Source organism: Diadema antillarum, unplaced genomic scaffold (genome assembly GCF_040938485.1).
Source record: "Diadema antillarum isolate AM-2024a unplaced genomic scaffold, OU_Dant_1.0 seq00002077_RagTag, whole genome shotgun sequence".
NCBI lineage: Eukaryota > Metazoa > Echinodermata > Echinoidea > Diadematoida > Diadematidae > Diadema > Diadema antillarum.
In genome coordinates this window covers 135,518-155,123 of record NW_027272724.1, presented here as the reverse complement: position 1 = coordinate 155,123, position 19,606 = coordinate 135,518, and the positions used below count along the sequence as shown (strand labels likewise).

General features: G+C 37.3%; 1 protein-coding gene across 1 annotated transcript; it reads right to left on the bottom strand.

The window, feature by feature from the left end:
- Positions 1-5,592: 5,592 nt before the first annotated feature.
- On the bottom strand, positions 5,593-16,091 carry LOC139713854 (threonylcarbamoyl-AMP synthase-like). Its single transcript, XM_071625558.1, has 5 exons — positions 15,937-16,091; positions 10,143-10,353; positions 7,853-8,087; positions 6,796-6,932; positions 5,593-5,717 (listed from the first exon to the last, which is right to left on the bottom strand). The coding sequence occupies exons 1-5, from the start codon at positions 16,028-16,030 to the stop codon at positions 5,654-5,656; spliced, it is 741 nt and encodes a 246-aa protein (XP_071481659.1). The 5' UTR covers positions 16,031-16,091; the 3' UTR covers positions 5,593-5,653.
- Positions 16,092-19,606: the final 3,515 nt, after the last annotated feature.

The following is a 19,606-nucleotide window of genomic DNA, read 5'->3' as shown; positions in this document are numbered from 1 at the left end:
CCATTTCTTAGTCATATGTTGTACTTACTTTGTACAGTGACACTTCAAATAAGCTAGGCTCGGAGGTAGAACCCTCCAAGCAACCAGCACATTTTGGAGCACTTCGTCTTCTGCTCTTTGTTTTTTTATTCTGTTCAATTTTTAAGAATTTGTTTATTATCATTTATTCGTTTATATACCATTATCATAATGATAATTATTGTTATTATTATCAATTCTATTCAATGTCATTACATTTTTTTTCTACTGATACAGCATCTTGGTTGTACGTCCGTGTCAGATTGGAACATTGTGATGTATAGTTACTATAGCATACCGATATTATTTGAAGCTGCATAGGTAGAAAAATATATGAAAATTGTGAGAATTTCTTGAACCTCTATGTATTCAGAGGAAAGTAAAGATAATTTGTGCCATGATATAATTGGAGGCATCAAAATATACATCAGAAAGATGAGGTCAAGACCTTTTTTTTTTTTTTTGCTTGTCAGCTGCAGAAACCCGGAAGTAGAAGGGAGTAGAGGTAGAAGTTGTTTTGTTTTGTTTTTTTTATTTGCTTATTAGCTCATCAAACCCGGGCCTAGACTACCGCTGGACTGAACGGGAACGAGCCACTTTAACAGAGAATATGTATACATACGTGTATATCCAAGCCATCGGAAATTAACTAGGTGTGTGTGGTATACATGCATTATCAATTATGTTACGGACGTCATTTGGATGTGCGAAAACCAAAGTAATATCAAATCCCAATTGTTTTAATCAAACATCGCATAATTAAGCATTATACAAACCTTGTACAAGACTTTGGCAAAGGTCAATGTTTGCACTCTCTCAAACAATGATGTGAGTGTGTGTACATATGTGTGTGTGTGTGTGTGTGTGTGTGTGTGTGTGTAAGTGTATCTGCTCATCCAAGCATAAACACATGCAACATAGAAACAATTATGAATGATGTGGGATAAGACAATCTCTTAAAACATGTATAATTAGCTTTTGTTCATAGTTGTTTTTCAAAATGAATTGCAATTTTTGAATTGTATTTTTTTATTGACCGACAATGTATAGTTGCATGTATACATGCATGACCTCTGAGTATGTTAGCATATCAAAACTCATATTTCATTCAATACAAAGACACTTTCTAGCCTTTCTTTGTACAGTGTATATTCTTTATTTAATAAAAATCACTCTACATTTAAAAATGTTAATTTCTCACATGATACTTTATGTATTGTGAGACTGTACACTGCATTTATATAGCTCAAAAACTATCTAATAATCATACTGTACATCTCGTACATCATATTATGTATGTGAACATGCATGTGCATCTCCAAGAATTTTACTCAGACAGTACCATTATATAAACTGACAGTTAGCACGATACATAATTATACCCAGTCAATTTATGTAGCAACAGCAACGTAAGTACACTTTGTACGATGAAAAGAAAGAAAGACTTACAGCCTCATAATGAGAAAGATTTGTCTACACTCAAATTATCACAGAATAATGGCTTGGGCAACACATCAATAAAATTCAATTTCATAGAAATATTTCACGTATAATTTGTAAAGGAAATGGAAGCAGTCCGAGAAACCACTTCTGCTGTATCCACCATCTTTCTCTAATACACTAGAAGCTGAAGTAACATGTACACTGCCATTCACACAAGGAAGCTAAAGTCATCTGGAGGTGTGTATAAATTATCTGATCACTAGGATCTCTAAATGCTTCACAATGAATAATCATTGTCATCTCAGTGAGAAGAAAGTACAGAGATCTAATTGAGCATCTTTTGCCAACTCCCACCAAATCCCACAAAAAATAAAACAAAACAAAATAATAAAACATAAAGACAGGTGCAAACAGATCTGAAGACATCAGAGATTTGTGATACTGAGAGCAGACAGAAAGTACTATATGTAGTTTATGTCACATTCTGTCTGTCTAATCATGATTACTATGAAATAATACATTACTTATAAAACGCAGATTTCAAAGAAAATTGTACTGAAAAGGAGATCGCCACAAAAATAGTACAAAATGGTATTGGTGGTCACAGCAATGCTAGAAAGTGGGAGAAGATGCTGATGGTTGAGATACAGTGCACTCCCGTTATAATAAATATGGTGATAACGAAATCTGGTGATAACGAAATAGTTCAGGCTGCAACATTATTCTCTGTATATTTTTTTACTGTTTGTTTGTTTGGTTATAACAAATTTTTAATATAATAACAAAAGAAAACAGCCAGTCCCAAGGACTTCCTTATAAGGGAATCTACTGTACCTGAAACCTGTGTTGAGGTTCATAGTTGCAGGAATGACAAGAATGATGAAGAGGACATGGGGAAAGTTTGCACTCATTCTTTGCTCAACTTTCATGGTTAACATATCTTTTAAAGAAAAATCGACATTATCAGAACTGCAAAAGCTTATACATGTACGATTACACTGACACATACATGTACACTGTAAAACCCTCCATGTTTCTTCTACAACAACTCCAGGAGAATGCATTATATTCTGAAAGCTGTATGGGGGTAACAAATTCAAAGTGTGTAATCATTAACAGAACATATGCTTTTGGTTATTAACTCCTGAATGCTCATTACATATAAAATCCATCCAGTTTTTCTGGTTGGACCATGATAAAGACAACAAAAATGGCAAATCCTCACGATCCATTAAAATACATGTGCATACACATGTAGCAATGAGGTGAAGGGAAGCTCTCATAAGTTCACAAAGCACACTGCAAGTTGTAAACAGTGTGTGGAATAGTAAATTACATTAGCAGCTCAGACTAGCATGAGACTCCATAAAGATGAGATACAGTCAAGTAAAATTCATGTTGGGCACTGAATACATTACACTTACAATTTTAGCAATGCAAATGACTCGATGATACAGAGTGTATGTGTATATCAAATACACTTTGAATGTAAGGGTAAAATAATGGCAAGTTGAAAATAAATTAACTGCTCCTACCTTCCCAACTTTTCTTGTGTGTTAGTATACACTGTACTACAGAATGATGTGAGTAACATTTGTCAAATATTTGATTTTTATTTTTCACCAGCAACTGAAAAACTCCACCCCAAAAACAGATAGTTGGAATGAATCAAGTGACAGTAGACTGAACTGGCAGGAGACATAAAGATAATGACAGTTTATACTATAAAAAGCCAAGATTAATAAAATCTCAGTATGGACATGTCTGGAAAGAACAGCTATTTCACAGTACATGTATTCTCAATATAAGTAGTGTATTCTAAACATGAGTAGGCGTATTCAATAGATTTATGCTGTGAGATTGCCTATACAGTATGTCCCCCCCAAAAAATTACAATCAGATTTTCTTATTGATAACACCCAATATGATTAAGCTGTCTAAATGCTACTTCAGGGTCTTAAAATATAACATCTTTGCTCTATTTTGCAGAAAACCCCATTCAATTTGGTTAAGCGGTCACAGAGAAATGTGGATTGTTGTAAAGCATGTCATACGTCTGATTCTTCGAAGTGTAGCACTTGGATACTCTTGTGTGTGAACACAATAGACGGAACTTGGAGGGAAGAGATTCCTGACATGCTCTACAACATTCCTCATTTCTCTCTGAACACTTAAGCAAATCGAATGGGGTTTTCTGTAAGATGTGGGCAATGAGTATAGTTTCGTACCCTGAAATTGTAAAGTGTATTTGGATTGAGTCACTATTTTTAAAGTTATCATTGCGGAGGGTCCTGTTGTAGTTTGTTTTTGTTTTTGTTTTTGTTTTTGTTTTTTTTTTTTGGGGGGGGGGACATACGGTATATCAAAACATCATCTACATCTCACTTTGACATGTTACTGTGTAAACTGTTCCATTTCAAATCTATGTCACTCACTGAACCATGCACCTAGCTCTGAATAAAAATGTTCCTTAACCTGAATGCAGCATGTCATTACAGGGCTTTCTCCTCTGGTTATTAGACTGTATCAGTGTTCATACCTTCATCTTTGACTACAAGAATATAGCTACAATTAAATTGAAGGAAAACTTAGTATCTGAAAAGAGACTGTATCAATGTACACATAACTAACCAATGCAATGCCAAATTTGATAACATAAAATTCACATTCACTGTCTTATTTCAAACTGATTAATACAAACAGTTGCTTGTCTACATGGGCAAGAGGTGTTGAAAATGTCATGACTGTTTCACTACATAGGAAATCAGGATGCCAGATGTAATGTATTACAACATATGATCTCATGAAAGTAAACACAAAGGCAATAGTGTGGGGTGGATAGTGGTAGTGTTAACAATCCATTCAAACATGATATGCCAGTATGTATGACAGTCTTAGACTGTGATAATTTGTCTTTGCACTGTCATCCAGACAGCCTCAAATTGAAGATGTTTGTGACTGCTTGTGATTCTCCGGTAAACTGCTTCTAACATGGTACAAAAATATAGATATCTTCAAAACTAATCTGCCTGCATGGTGAAATACTACAGCGTCACATATATTTTGCAACAGCACCAAAAATAGGGAAAAAGAAAAATCAATTCTTTAGATTACATAATCTTGATGGTTCCTTGAAGAGACAATGCCCTGAAACTGATGAAATTATAAAACTGAAATGACATTCCTGGTTTGAACAATTAGCCTAGAATGTCCATGTCATCAATCACAGAGAAACAGACTACTCTGAGAAAGATTCATAGAACACAAGAATCCCAAAGGACTCTACACTCAAGTGATTTCAAACTTTAAATAAATCTAAACCACTGTGGTTATTATGAAGATAAGCATTTCACTTGTAATCATGTGATTCATAGTTCAGTCAGTTTATGTTCATTTAAACACTAGAAGCTAGTTTCTATGAGAGCACACGTCAATTCCATTGGTATACATATATAGAGCATTATATAAAAAAGAGGAATGTCTCTCTTATATGAATTCATGGAATTAATCAACATACAAAAAGTACCAAGGTATGCTTTCAAAATAAAACATTCAACTTTTCTTGGTATCAGTGAGAACCCACAGATGGTGCTGGTGTTCATAGGTTGTCTGAGGTATTCCAGTTTTACCAGCAAACAGACTTTGGAGGGAAAAAATCTTAATGGTAACAAGCACATAGCAAAGCACTGCAAATACCAGCAACCACCCATACACACCCATACACACGCACCCTTTGTGTACATACAAACACACACATCAACCACAAATCTACCAACTTATATCAATAGCTGCCATGTAGTGACAGTGTTGAAATGATCTTTATGTTACACAAACGTTTTTCTGGAAATTTCAACAAGCAAAGACATGGCTATTCAAAGACCACCTCTATGCCCTTGATTCAGGCATCATACCATAACATGTGAGCTCAAGATGTTAGAAATGTCTGGAATATGTATTAAATAGCATTACATAGGCACAATATAGTCCGTTGGTGTGAATCATACATGCTTTCAACACACATTATTTTTCCTTCTCCATGCAAAGTGCACAAAGTCACAGGAAAACCAACACAAGATGATGGAGGTAATCTGGCAATTCATCCTGTCTCTATGAAAGTCTTTTGGTATTGCCTCTTGTCTCAAAACCTGGCTGGTTTAGGTGCAGTCCATATCTCTCTCAATGGCATCTTGTACTACCTCTTTTTCTGCTTCAAGTGATGCTTCCCATGAAGAAGTTTGATGGTTTTCTCTTCAGCACTACATGGTTCCAGTATCGGGAAAGATGAGGATGAGGATGATGATGATGATGATGATGAAGATATGAGAGAGAGAGAGAGAGAGAGGGGAGGATACAGAGAGGGGAGGATACAGAGACACTGATTAAAATTCACAGTACTACGAGTCTTAAAGGCATAATTTACCATTTGCAGATGAAACAGAAACCCAGCTTCAGTGCTTCAAATTAGTTCTACAATGTGTGTTAGGGATAGAAATAATCAATCATGTAAAATTTTAAATTCATATTTTAATCAATGCTAAGTATTGTTAAATTTACAAAATATGAATAGTTGTGTGATAGAACTGACCTACAGTGTACTCATATGCATCAAATGTGATATCTTGAACATCTTTTTTTAAATCACCGCTCCCAAAGGTAAACAGAACGTTTAAACATTCCTATTAAAGATCCTTCATGGGGACCATACATACATAACTCATGAATGAATAATTCTGCACTCCCATGATTTTCTGAATTAAGTCAGTTTGGGGCATGTGAGGCTTTACCCCTGGCGTGCCATGGAGACCACTAAACAATTTACACAACACTAAATTCCCTGTCTTTAAGAAGGATGTCAACTGAATTTGGTATCTGGATGTCAGGTACTGGACGACAAAATGATGAAAAGCAGTTAAGGCAAGTACATAAAAGTTAAAACATGTACACTGCGCATTTAGCTGCTTGCATGGCTTTCAAAATAAGCTAAGAGAGTAAAGTCCAGTCATCATGAGTTTTATCTTCCAGGATCAAATTTTCTGGCAATGTTTCACGAGTCATTGGGCCCACATGTCCATGAAGCAACTTTTTACCAAAAAAGTTGCATATATGCTAGAGTTGTAATTTAATCTTTACTGCCAGTGGAAATGATCAATATAATGTCTTATGTAGTGGATAAGAAATTAGCAAATTATGACGGAAACAGCTAAAGGCTCTCATACATGATACTAGAGGCCATTTCTACCAGAAATTTTTGTCTATCTGTGAGATTACTAGTGTAACTCATAATCACAGAATACTTCCCATGAAGAAAATCTGATCCTAAACCTAAGAACTCACCTCCCTGGTCGTATGATAGAGAACCGACCTATCTCTGAAAGGTCAATGACCGTTGAACCTTTCCTGGCCTCTTCTGAGTCACTTAGGATGCCTCCATCAAAAACCAGATCTATCTTGGACCACAGCTCTTCAAATTCCTAGGAAGAATTTGAACAAGCAAAAGCAACCATCACAGTACATCAGAATATCTAAAGAACAGTATGAAATGTAGTAGGCAAGATCTACTAAGATAAATGTGAAGGTACATTGTACTTCATTACCATTACCTTCAGCCTTTTTGTTAAAGCAAATCAAAATTCTTGCATCTTTCACTCTCACTTGCATGTTACTGACAGTGGTGGATTACTTCTTGTTACAGTCAGTGAACCCAACCAAGGATCGTTTACTGCTATGGAGAGTCTATCTACCCTGTTCATAATTTACTCTTACTAAAATTCAGAGGGAGCCCACACTGTAAACTGCTTACTGCTACTGGTAGTGAACACATACTTTGGACTGCTCACTGCTACTGGCCGTGAACTCACACTGTAGACCACCCACTGCTGATGACAGTACGCTCAAACTGTGGCTTGTTTAATCATACTAACAGTAAACCCATACTGTGGACAGCTTACTGCTACTGCCAGTAAACTCACACTGTGAATTATTTAAAGGCATTATTCACCATTTGCAGATGAAATAAAAACCTGGTATTAGTGCTTCAAAATAGTTCTAAACTGTGAGTTACGGATAGAAACAACCAATGTAAAAATTTGAATGTGTATAATTAGTGTTAAGTAATGTTGAATATTTAGAATGTGAACAATGGTTATAATAAAAATGTTACCAGACTAAACTGTCTACAGTTACGGTTATTGAGAAAAATAGTGATATCTCCTTATATTCTAGGTTTTATTGCAAAATTTTTACATGACACACTTGTAGGATGTTTTATGATACAACTGACCTGCACATATGCATCACATGTGATACAGTATCTCAAATATTTCTGAAACCACTACTCTCAATGGTAAACATGACCTTTAAAAACATTGGGCCTCTGCTGTGGATTGCTCACCTGTACTGACAGTGTGCTTCTCTCTGCTGACAGGTTAGCACTGGTCAGGGCAATAGGTTCTCCCACTGATGCAGCCAACTGCTGAATGAAAGGATAATTTGGAATACGAACTCCAATCAGGTCAGTGGCAGGATTGAAGTCAGGATTTAACTCAGGTCTTCTTCTGAAGACTAGAGTCACTGGTCCAGGAAGGAGGTCTCGAAGAACATCATCTGTCACAGTAACATAGCTCCACCTGGTGAACGACCACAATGCACACAGGAAAATTAATAACACTTAGAACAATTAGCAATGTGTTTAATAAGCATCATCAATGCCATGATGTCAGTAAATAGTTATTAGAATGCAAGCTATACTGAAAAAAAAAGGAAAAAAAGAAAAAAAAAGTGAGTTCATTTTGAGTCATTCCAGCAATGAATAGCCTAGCATTTTTCCCTGGAACACTCTTCATTTCTCTGACAAAGTTCATAAGGGCTGAATACCACATATGAATACAACAGTCACATGTACAAGATGTAGGATAACTAGGAAAACTGTGTTAACTGCTTACTGGCGTTACAACTGTCTGTTTCATATCACACAGAGATTGTTGTAGGAAGTGCATTTCATTCACAGATTTTATCATTGATGGCAAGGTACAATTGTACCTGTCTGAAAACACTGCTATTTGTTTTTAGCCCAGTGGCATGCGAGCCTACACTGTCTGGCTAGGATTACCATAATTTGTAGTAACTATGATGTATGAAGAAGATAATAAGCAGCCAAAAATTTACTGAATTCCTGCAGTTATGTACCAAGTTCCTCCTGGTCTGATTTGAGCTACATTTGTATAACTTGTGGGGTAATTTTAAGTTTGAGCACAGAAAGATTTTAATGCTTGATAGAATTCATGATGATAAAGACTTGACCAATATCCACTACTTCACCAGTCTCGTAGCCTTCATATGATGGCTTGTGCTCAAACCAGTCAGACCACCATTACCAGACATGCTTTAGTTATTACCTCAAGTTACCTCAGTAACAAAGGTCATAAAAACAGTCATATTATTTGAGATTATGTGTGTGGGTTGAAAATCCAAAAATTGTGAAGGTGGCACAAAGCTTAACACAATTCAGGTATAATGCATAGTACTACAGTGATCCAGATTAAATAAACAGTATTTCAATTTATATTACAAGCTCAAATACAGACTTCAGTACAATGAGTTGATATTCTGAATAAAGTTTGGTTTCCATCAACACCTCGATTACTGTAAAACATGATATATTCGCGGCATGAAATTTTCGCAAATTGGAGCCGACAGCCCTTTTCGTGGCATGAAATTTTCGCGAATTGCCACTGGTGTTCAATGCATGTAATGTAGACAAAAACTTTTGCATGCATTTTAATTTCGCGAATTTTGGCGCTCGCGAAATTCGCGAAATTAAAATGCACGCGAAAATTCCTCGTTTTACAGTATGTAAGCCACTTATCCTTGACTGATATAGAATTGTAGACTATAATTCTTTTAAAAAAAAATATATTTTACTTATTTCTTGCCTGAACTGAATTGCCTTCTTAGTAGAGGGTCTTAAAGGGACTGTACAGTACTGGTTGAGGTAGGGATTTGAGAGGTTTTGAACATTCCTAACTGAGATAATGAAAAGCCTCTAATGAAATATGAAAGAGCATGTAATTTTAAGAACCGATTCAACGTTTATTTGATGAAACTTGGTTTTCAAATGGCTGAGATATCTGAAAAAGTGCTAATAATATTAAAAAAAGGTGACATGCCACAACTTTATTAGGATCTCTTTGTTTCACCTTGTTTTTGGATATCTCAGCCATTTCAAAACCGATTTTCGTAGAATAAACTTTTGATACCCCTTTGAACTGCATGCTCTTTGACATCTCATACTTGGTTTCTGAATATCTCGCAAAACGTTAAAAGCTAAATCTTCACCTCGACCAGAACTGTACACACCCTTTAAAAATTATGTACAAACTGTACATGTAAGGACAATCTAGTAACTGCAAGTGTATAACCCAGTTACTGCAAAGTTATCAGAAGACAAGACAAGATGATCATACTGTGGTAATTTGATAACCTCCTGGTTATAGCTCAAGGCATTCACTCACATTATGTGTGTTCTGCGTAAAACATTAACTTAAAATAATATGGGCAGAAGCTTTATTCATTAATCATCACTTGGCATTTAAACTCTGAAGACAAAAATAAACTGCCATGTGATATGACTTCACTTTTTTCTAAAGATTTAATCCAAGTCTACTTTAAAATGGGCTACTCACCTGTGAATGTCCTCAATACAGCTGACCGATATGGCAATAGGCTTCTGTCCATTCCTCCCTTTGATTTCATACAACTTCTCGACTGCTGCAGTATTCTGAGCAAGAGCTGCAACGCCATAGATTGTGTCTGTTGGCACTGATATGACATTTCCACTTAGCAGACTGTTTGCTGCTAAAGCAACAGCTCCAGCGAGACAGTCGGGATTGTTTCCTTCAATAGAAGACAAACAAAACCTAAATTTAAAATATGTAAAGCAAACTGACTACAAACATGCTACAAACCCAACCTATGGAGAGTGAGCTACATGTACTTCAAGACCTACTTGCTAGTTTATATACAAATATATTGCAAATCCAAAATATCAGAATAAGTTTCTGAAGTCAAGGATTAAACTGTTTCTTCCAAATTTCTCTGAGAGCCTTCAATGCCCCCCAAAAGATTCTTTTGCCAGTCAAAGGTTGGCAATCTATCAGTGCAAAGCAGTCAAGCAGTATGTACAGTACAATGTCGTCCCATTTCATGGGCAACTGCATGTGCCATCAAACACAACATGTTGTCTGGATCTGAGATTATGACTACAGCGCATGCTGATGGGTTCGCAAACTCTTTTGTTACACTTTCAGGACCGTATCAAAAGGGGTCAGCGAAAGACAGTAGTAAGCTCAGCCTGAATTACATGTACATCTTCATATGAGTACTATACCAAAGTGTGCACTACAATGATGGAAAAAAGTGAATTACCGGTAGACCCCCCTCCCCCCCCCCCCAAAAAAAAAAACAAACAAAAAACAAAAAACAAAACAAAACAAATGCATGCTTTGCAGTTTTGATACAGAAAAGAATAGAAATTGATAGAAGAAACTCTGATCTTTTCATCAAAGTCATTTTCAGGTCAGCATTACACAAATAAACATAAATTTCGGCCACAAATGTAGACACTCCTGTCGACATTTTGAAAATCTGGCATCAAGTTCCAGTACGGAGCAGGTTAAAGGGGATGGCTAGCAACTAATCAGTGGAGATCAGTGGGAATCAGTAGGAATGCTGGGGGATGATTGTTCCAATTCTTTTGGGATCATTTAAGAGTACATATCTATTGTTGTGTGAAAATGATTTGCTTCAGAACGGTCTAATATTCAAGTAATGTGCAGTTTAAGGCCCCATCACTGTACAGGCATGCTAACCCGGAAACATTAAACTGCACATTATTTGAATATGAGACCATTCTGAATCAAATGATTTTCACACAATAGATACAGTACCGGTATAATGTACTCTTAAATGAATCCCACAATCACAATCCCCCCATCACACAATAGGCTAAGCTTACATGCATGGCTGAAGAGTACCGTACACATCTTCTATACACACCCTCAATGGAGAGATTTAAAGACTGTTGTGCTAAATACTGTTAGTAGGTTTATGGAGCAAGACTCGTCAGTAAACCTTCTCTGAATTCAAAGATTCATCTTAAAGCTTCAGACTAGCAGAAAATGACAGTTAGAAAACTAAGATCCAGGTACATGTACATTGTAAGTTTTAATTGATGTCAGTGCTTATGTATTCAGGAATATGGACAGTGGGAAATTGACAGGTTTGGTATACCTAGACATAAGGAAACCTTTCGACTCCGTGGATCATGGCCTGTTATTACATAAACTACGTACCGGTACATATGGTATAGGTGATAACGCAATATCACGGTTCAAATCATATTTGATACGTGGGAAACAATGTACAATGATCCATGGGAAAAAAAATCTGATACACTGGATCTCAAATCAGGAGTACCGCAGGGTTCTATTTTAGGACCCCTGCTCTTCACGCTTTTTGTTAACGACCTACCCTCTGTTGTCACACACAGCAAAATCGTTTTGTATGCAGATGACAGTGCTATTATGTATAGCGCTTCGAGTCCCAAAGAATTAGAGACTGTATTGAATGATGATCTAAGGCAAGCAGAGTCGTCGTTTCACACTCAACACTGAAAACACAAAGTTTTTGTTAGTCGGCACCCCACAGAGAGTAAATGGTATCAGGGAAGACATTGATATTCAGATTGAAAGTGTGTGTCGATAGAACATGTGAAGACGGTCAAATATCTTGGTGTTTGGTTGGATCAACACTTGACCTGGAATGAACATGTTGCCCAGGTATCTGCCAAAATTGCTTACAGGCTAGCTTTGCTCTGTAGAGTAAGAAAGTATTTGACTGTAGAGAGCGCTAAGCATATTAGCAAATGCTCTGATATTACCTTACTATGATTACTGCTCAAGTGTGTGGACAAACTCAAGTCAAAGAATAAAGGATATTCTCATCAAGCAACACAAACAAACAGCAAGAATAGATGTTCACACGTCTAAAATGGATAGATATAGAGAAGAGATGGAAATTTCAGAAAGGAAAACTTATGTTTGACATTCTGAATGATTCTGCCCCTGTATATCTGCAGAGTATGTTTTCAGCTGCCATGAGTGTACATCGATACAGTACGAGAAATGCTCAAAGTAGAGGTTTAGTTGTACCCAAAGTAAAAACTGAAAGTGGCAGAAAGGCATTTTCTTTTGATGGTGCAATACTTTGGGATAGTTTTCCAAGTGAAGTGAGAAATGCTCAAACAAAGTAAACATTTGTACTCAGTTTCTGAAAAGTCGGCAATATTAAGATGCTGTATTGGTGATTATCATACATTTGATAATTTGGTATGTTTTTTGTTTTTTGTTTGTTTGCTTTTTTTCACAAGCAATGTTGTTTTGATAATGCCATACCTTTTCATTTGAAGATCATGCAAAAAATGCATTTTTTCTCTGAGCTCACATATTTTTTGAGCACACATGTGCTTTCTATGGTATGTACAAGTTTGTAGGAATGCAGACCCACCTTTTGTAGTTGTCGGAGAGTATGTGCTGTGGTGACAGGTTTTGTTTTGTTTTTCTTTTCTCTTCTTTTCTTTTCTCTTTTTTTTCTTTCTCTGTTTTGAAGGTCATTCAAATTGCCAGTGGATGAGATAGGCTTTCTGGTTAACTGTTGTACAATGTCTTGCCATGGTAACAGTATAATTTGAATGAAAAATCATATAAAAAATTATGGATTTTGTTAACTCATAGAGTTTTGAGTATTTGGTTTGAAATTTGGCATATGTGATTATTATATGATTTAGATGTTTACATTTTTGTTATGTTATAGTTGAAGTGTTGCCATGTTAACAACATTATTTGAATGAAAATTATAGAATAATACTGCTTTTTTTTAGTTTTTTGAGTATTTGATTTGAAATTTAGGATATGATATGATCCATGATATCATACTTGTGTATAATTTTTTTTCATGTTATACATTGTGTTACCATGGCAACAGCGTTTTCACTGACAAACACAGAAATTACCGATATATTTATTTTTCTCAGATTATGAGCATTCGACAAGAGATACGATATACAGCTGTATATAATGTGAATGTCAGTGGGCAGTGTATTCTTATTCAATGTTGAGTAATATATTGTTATGTAAATAAGTTTGTTAATTAGAAAAATAAGATGGTTGCTGGTTGGGTATTTATCACTTCCAGTGACAGTTTTAATTTTTGATGAAATTTATGGTTAATTATTTGGTTATGATAGATACGTAGGCCCACCATGTTATTATTGCTTGTTTGACTAGTAAGCGTGTAATTGTCAGTGTATAGTTATTGTGTGACTGTATGTAGGGGACTCGGTGGAAAAATTGTACTTGTCCACATACAGTGTGTTGTATTTGATGTATATGTCTCTGTTTTGTCAACTGTAATGCTTTGTTTGTGCAGGGCCCCCAGTAAGAACAGTACCTGCCTACTGATGGGGCTACCCTGTTGAAAAAAGACTGAATAGATAGATAAATAAATAAATAAATATCTCACAGAATTGCACAAAATCCCGAAATATTTCACCTTGAAAAGGCCCCAGAATACGGTCACCGCAACCAGTATTTGGTCACGCGATGTGCACGTTCAAAGTCAATGCGTGTTCAAGGCAGCTGAAAAATGCGCGTGCGCGCTACCCTGTTGGCGCAAAATTGCATCAGGGACGTTGCGACGACCATTGGTGACCGAATACTGGGGCCTCGGCACGCGCACCTGTATTCAACACTTGTACATTGAGACACTGTATCGGCATGTACGGAAATTTTGTTTTTCTTTTGCGTTTATGAGGATACCATTACACTCCAAGCATGCGATAAGCAAAAAATCCCGCAAGAGAACGGCGTATTTCTCGATTTTTAGTGCTTTTTCGGTGAACCATACTCTTTGACTGGGCCTCATCTGCGCCGATTCCGCACTTTTGACGGTAAAATTTGGGATTTTGGAGGGCTTTTTGGAGGGGGCTAAGGGAGTTTCCTGTTGTGAATGAGTGTGTAAGTATGTGAATTGATGTGATTTGCATGTGTTGTGACATTTGAACTTACTGGCTGGTGGCTACGCTACTGATAAGTGACTGAATATTTACCGGTACCTGACCGAATACTGGTGCCCTTACCCTAACGTGTTAGATACTGTTTAATAATATGAGTGTTTTAGGCTCTGGCTGGCCCTTAGCCTGACCAGACCGCTGTGCACAGCACAGCAGTCTGACATGCGTTAGTGTTTCAACGTTGTAAACGACCGTCACTATTGCAAAATCACATAAAATACCTTTTATTTTGTATGATTTTAAGAGTAATATAATGTTTAACACTCACCTACAGCGTATTTTCCTGATGGTTGAGTTGAATTCGGCGTTTTGTTAGTATCCAGACCTTATTGTTGAATTTTTCAGAGAAAATCGTGCGGTGGCATCTTTTCCTTCGAGAGCTTCACAAAATCAACAAACTACCACGCATGCGCAACCGGAAGTGGTTGCGTTTTACGTATGCCTGTGCGCCCGTGCGTTTTATGTGTTACGTAAAGCTTATCTAGTATTGGCCTACCTGTTCATCACGCGCGCCGGCAATGATTTGACCTTTTTTAGTCGGGGTCATCTGACTATCTCATCACTTCTGCCCCGACTACCTACGTTGTAGTATACGAGAGTGAATGTCATTCAAATGATACGCAGATGAGGAGTGAAGCAATAAGGACGTTTACAGACCTGATTTTAGCCACAGATTTCGGTGAGTTTTTGACAAAAAAACAAAAAATCGCATACCGATTATTGAATGATTATCATAGATTACGATAATTCCTTATATTTTAGTTTTCCACGATTAATAAAGATATTCATGAAGGAAACGCACACCCACCGCTGAAACATAACAACGTCTGCGAAGGAATAGACGTGCAGCCACTGTCGCGAAGCGACAGCAGCTGCGTGTAGTTAGCTGGCCCTGTGCTGTGGCTGCCCGAGCTGAGCCTGAGTAGAGGTGCAGGTGTGCTAAATTAACCCCCGCCCCCTATACTTACTGTACTAAAGTATAGTCTGATAGTTTTAGATCTAGAGAGACAGATGAGAAAGATCCGTCTGCCCATGTGCTGTGCGGAGTCTTCTTTTAATTTGTTTGACGTTATCGCTCTCCTCCGCGGAGACTGAGTCTGGTTTCACGCTAACGTCAAAAAAATAAAAGACTCCTCCGGACAGACGGATCTTTCTGTCTACTGATGTGCATGCTGACGAGGCCCAGACACACAACACCATGAACACAGAGCAGAGAGCTCAGCTTATTTTGAGTGAGAGGCTAGCGCCAGTAGCGGCTCGTAGAACTTATTTACTTACACGTAACTCAATACCTGGGACTGCAGTCTACACGCGTCTACTCCACAACAAGCTGCACTACCAATACTCACCAAGTTGAATAACATTAGCCATCTTCTTGTATATGCCAGCGTGGTTTCCACACGACGAACGGGACAATGCACGCAGAGCACTGATAAAAACCATGAATTATAGAAATAACTACTCCCTGTCCCAATTACATCGGAGCACAAACTGGCGCTGTATAAAGGGTATTTCGCAGTCTTGCATCATTGATAATGCAAGTAGTCGACAAAATATTGTGATTGATTGTCCACTGCATGCATGCACTGTACTCAGTACTGCGTGCGCGGCATATGTCATGCTGTCCAAAGTTACACACACACGCGCACGCGCGTCCTTACGTACGTGTAATACGTAAGCTCTTGTGAGCGCTGAAGCAATTAATGCATTATTCATCATACCTGATAATTCGCACATTCCATTCAGACTTTTGACCAATGAGTTTAGAGAGATTATTTTGACGTCATGCATGTATACATGTTATTGGAATGCAGTGTTTGTACCCGCCACGCCTACATCCTGACGATGTTGGTGGTTTCACGGATCATGGACCATCTCAGCACGGCCGCCGTGTCCCGTACGATGGTCTGTGGCCGTGGGTAGATGCTGGCGGTGCGATGGCGTTCGGGTCTGGTTCTACCAATGGGTAGGGTGTGCAATAAACCACCGGCACCGCGCCATGCCCAAATACAGAACAGTAGACAACGAAAAATGGCCAGAGTTTGGAAAATCAATCTGTGTTGTTTGTGGTATTTGACTGCACTAATTCTTCTCCAAAGCGTCAATGGTAACCTGGTATCAGAATGTAATAGCAGATGTTTGGATCACCTGGTAAGTGAGTTAGGCTTTTCAAAACTTTCCTTCATTTCTTGACAGTAAGGTATTTTGCGAACGTTATTGAGAACGATTCCTGCTTCAGTTGAGCATGGTGTGTGACCCCTCCTATCTCCCCAGGTGTCCCCCAAAGTTACGGCAGGAAGTAAAGTTGGAGCATGGGGTGGTGGTGCGGCACTGTAGTGCGGCATTTGGTGTTGCTTGATGTTGATGTAATATAAACTGGAAGTTCAATAGGAAAAGTGAGGGGGGGGGGGGGGGCTAGGGGGATCAAACACATCATCAAGAAGGTTCCCAAAAAAGGTGGTATAGAAAACTGTAAGAAGTATGTATTAATTATAATTGCATTTTATTGTTTCTGACCTGCTGATTGTGTTTTGCACAGGTCAATTTACTCAGATACTAATTGATGAACTACAAAGGAGTGTATTTTGTACTGTAAGACAGACGTCTGCTAGTTAATAAGTTCATGATTAGAGGGGGGGGGGGTACTGTAGTGCTAAATTAATTTAAGCAAAAGATTGTGACAACTGCTTTCATGTTTGTCTAATAATGACTTAAGAATAATAATGTTTTTATGAACTCTTCAACTGTCCCAAAGGCCTAGAAAAGCTGATATTGGGTCTTGCATCTCAGATGTTGACTTGGAGCTTAATTGCCTTTGGCCAAAAACTTTTCTGTTTTGAGCTATGATCTGGATCGGGTCCAGATTCTGTTGGCTAGGTCATAGCCATGGGGAATGGCATCAAACTTGAACTTTATGTTATACTTCCAAAACTTGTCCAGACCAATTTCAGAAAGTAGATGAGTTGGTGCATAATAAAGTTTTTCGTTTTTGTTTCTACTTGTCTAAGGTTTCTTAATTTGTGATAAGCATATGAAATGATATGTTTCATGTATGTAGTGGTGAGTGCTCTAGAATAGAAATCTATAGTTTTTATTTTTTATTTTTTTAATTCTGTCCTCTTGTCATTCATTTGTCAGGCCTGTAAAATATATTGCAAGTCAGGGACTTATATAATAGTAATATACTTTCTGATCATATCTGCAGAGCGTGAATGCTTTAATCCATATTACCCATCATCGGGTGGTCAGCCAAAGTTTAGAATCCAAGGTGTTTTTCTTTTAGCCTAAACATTCGCTATAAATGCTAGGGCATAAGAGTCACATTTTGTATTTCTTACAAAGGCAATGCTAGTCATTCCAAAATGTATAGCCATGTTTGTAGTACAATGTGTATGTAGGAATATATGACTATAAAGAAGTGCATGTATTTTATTGCATATGGAAATAAGAGTTTACATGGCAAAATTTGTGGTATATCGACTTTGTGGTATTGCATTTCTTTTTGTTTTTTGTTTTTGTTTTTTTTTAGGGGGGGGCATAAGGAAGTCTTTCCTCATACTGCAGGTACATATGTAAGACTCTTTGCCCATTTTAGGTATCAAAGTACACGTAGTGGAGAAGTACAGGGATGAATACCTGCATTAACCCGTTGAGGGTAAGTCCCGAGTATACTCAGGCAGGGGTCTATTGGAAATGTATGATGTAGCAAAATCAGTCCGTCCTCAAGAGAGATTTGTGTTTAACAGACAACATGTTCAAACTCTTGAATGCTTTATCCTCAAATTACTTCATAGTTCAGGCAACTCAATGAGACTCAGAGAGTCATACAAACAGAGCCCATCATACAAGGACTAAGTTAATGCAGTATTTTGTATCATTTTGCTCGTACTTTCTGCACCAAGCAGAAGTAAATGTTCCAGTTCTTGTGTTTTGTAAATTTTTCAAGCATTTGTAGGGTTATTATGCACATTCAACCAGAAGCACTGTGATGCAGAATACCAAGCTGCAAACTCTGAAATCCTGTTCTAAATACCACAAACCTATCCTAACATTTTCAATAAAATAATTGAACTAGAAAAGCACTCAGAGAGCGCAGACCTCCGCCAAGCATGAAGCTTATTTCCACCACTACACTGATCTTGTTCTTCCCAGGGAGGTGCTCACCTCCCTGTTCTTCCATAGAGATATCTTACGTACACACACATCGGTGCTAAAGCCTCCCAAGTCCATTGACCCTACCTGCCAAAATATCAAAAATCCTTCATAAATTCCCCCAAAATTCTCGGATCACTACCAAAAGTTAATTGTTTGGTACGTGTGTCATTCTCAACCTTTCCTGCAAGTTTCATCCAAATCTGTTAACTACTTTTTGAGTTATTTTGCACACGGACAAACTAACTAACTAACTAATGAACGAAAGAACGAACACACAAACCAACGATAACGAAAACATAACCTCCTCCCTTGGCGGAGGTAATAATCATCGGTGTCTATAGCAAATAAGAAAACAAGCAATTGTCTGCAAAAAAAGAAGAAATTATCACCTTGATAAAGGTAACAAGCTGACAAATTCCTGACAGTGCACAATTCCTGTTTATATGACTTCAAAGTTCAAACAAAAGCCTGAACAATCAGAATAGCTTTATAGCGAGGAGATTAAGTAGTCCATGACCACAATGACTGAAAAACAACAAATTCATAGTGATTTAAGGGAAATTAATCACAAACAGTCACAATGTTAGAATATCAGTACCAGGGAGTTGGGTAAAGACAACACGTGGCAAATGGTTACCACATTAATTAACTGCAACTTTTACATGCAAAGGGTTGTATTTATACAACCATATTTTGGTCTGTGTTGTGCTGAACAAAAAAAAAATGCTTTTTGTTTGTTTGTTTTATTTCTTTTTTTTTAGCAAAACAAATCTTAATGCTCGTCATGTCAATTGACTGCCTGAACATAATGCACTGTACAACTGAACATTGCATGCTGACGCTCTAACTAACAAGTTTTTTAGT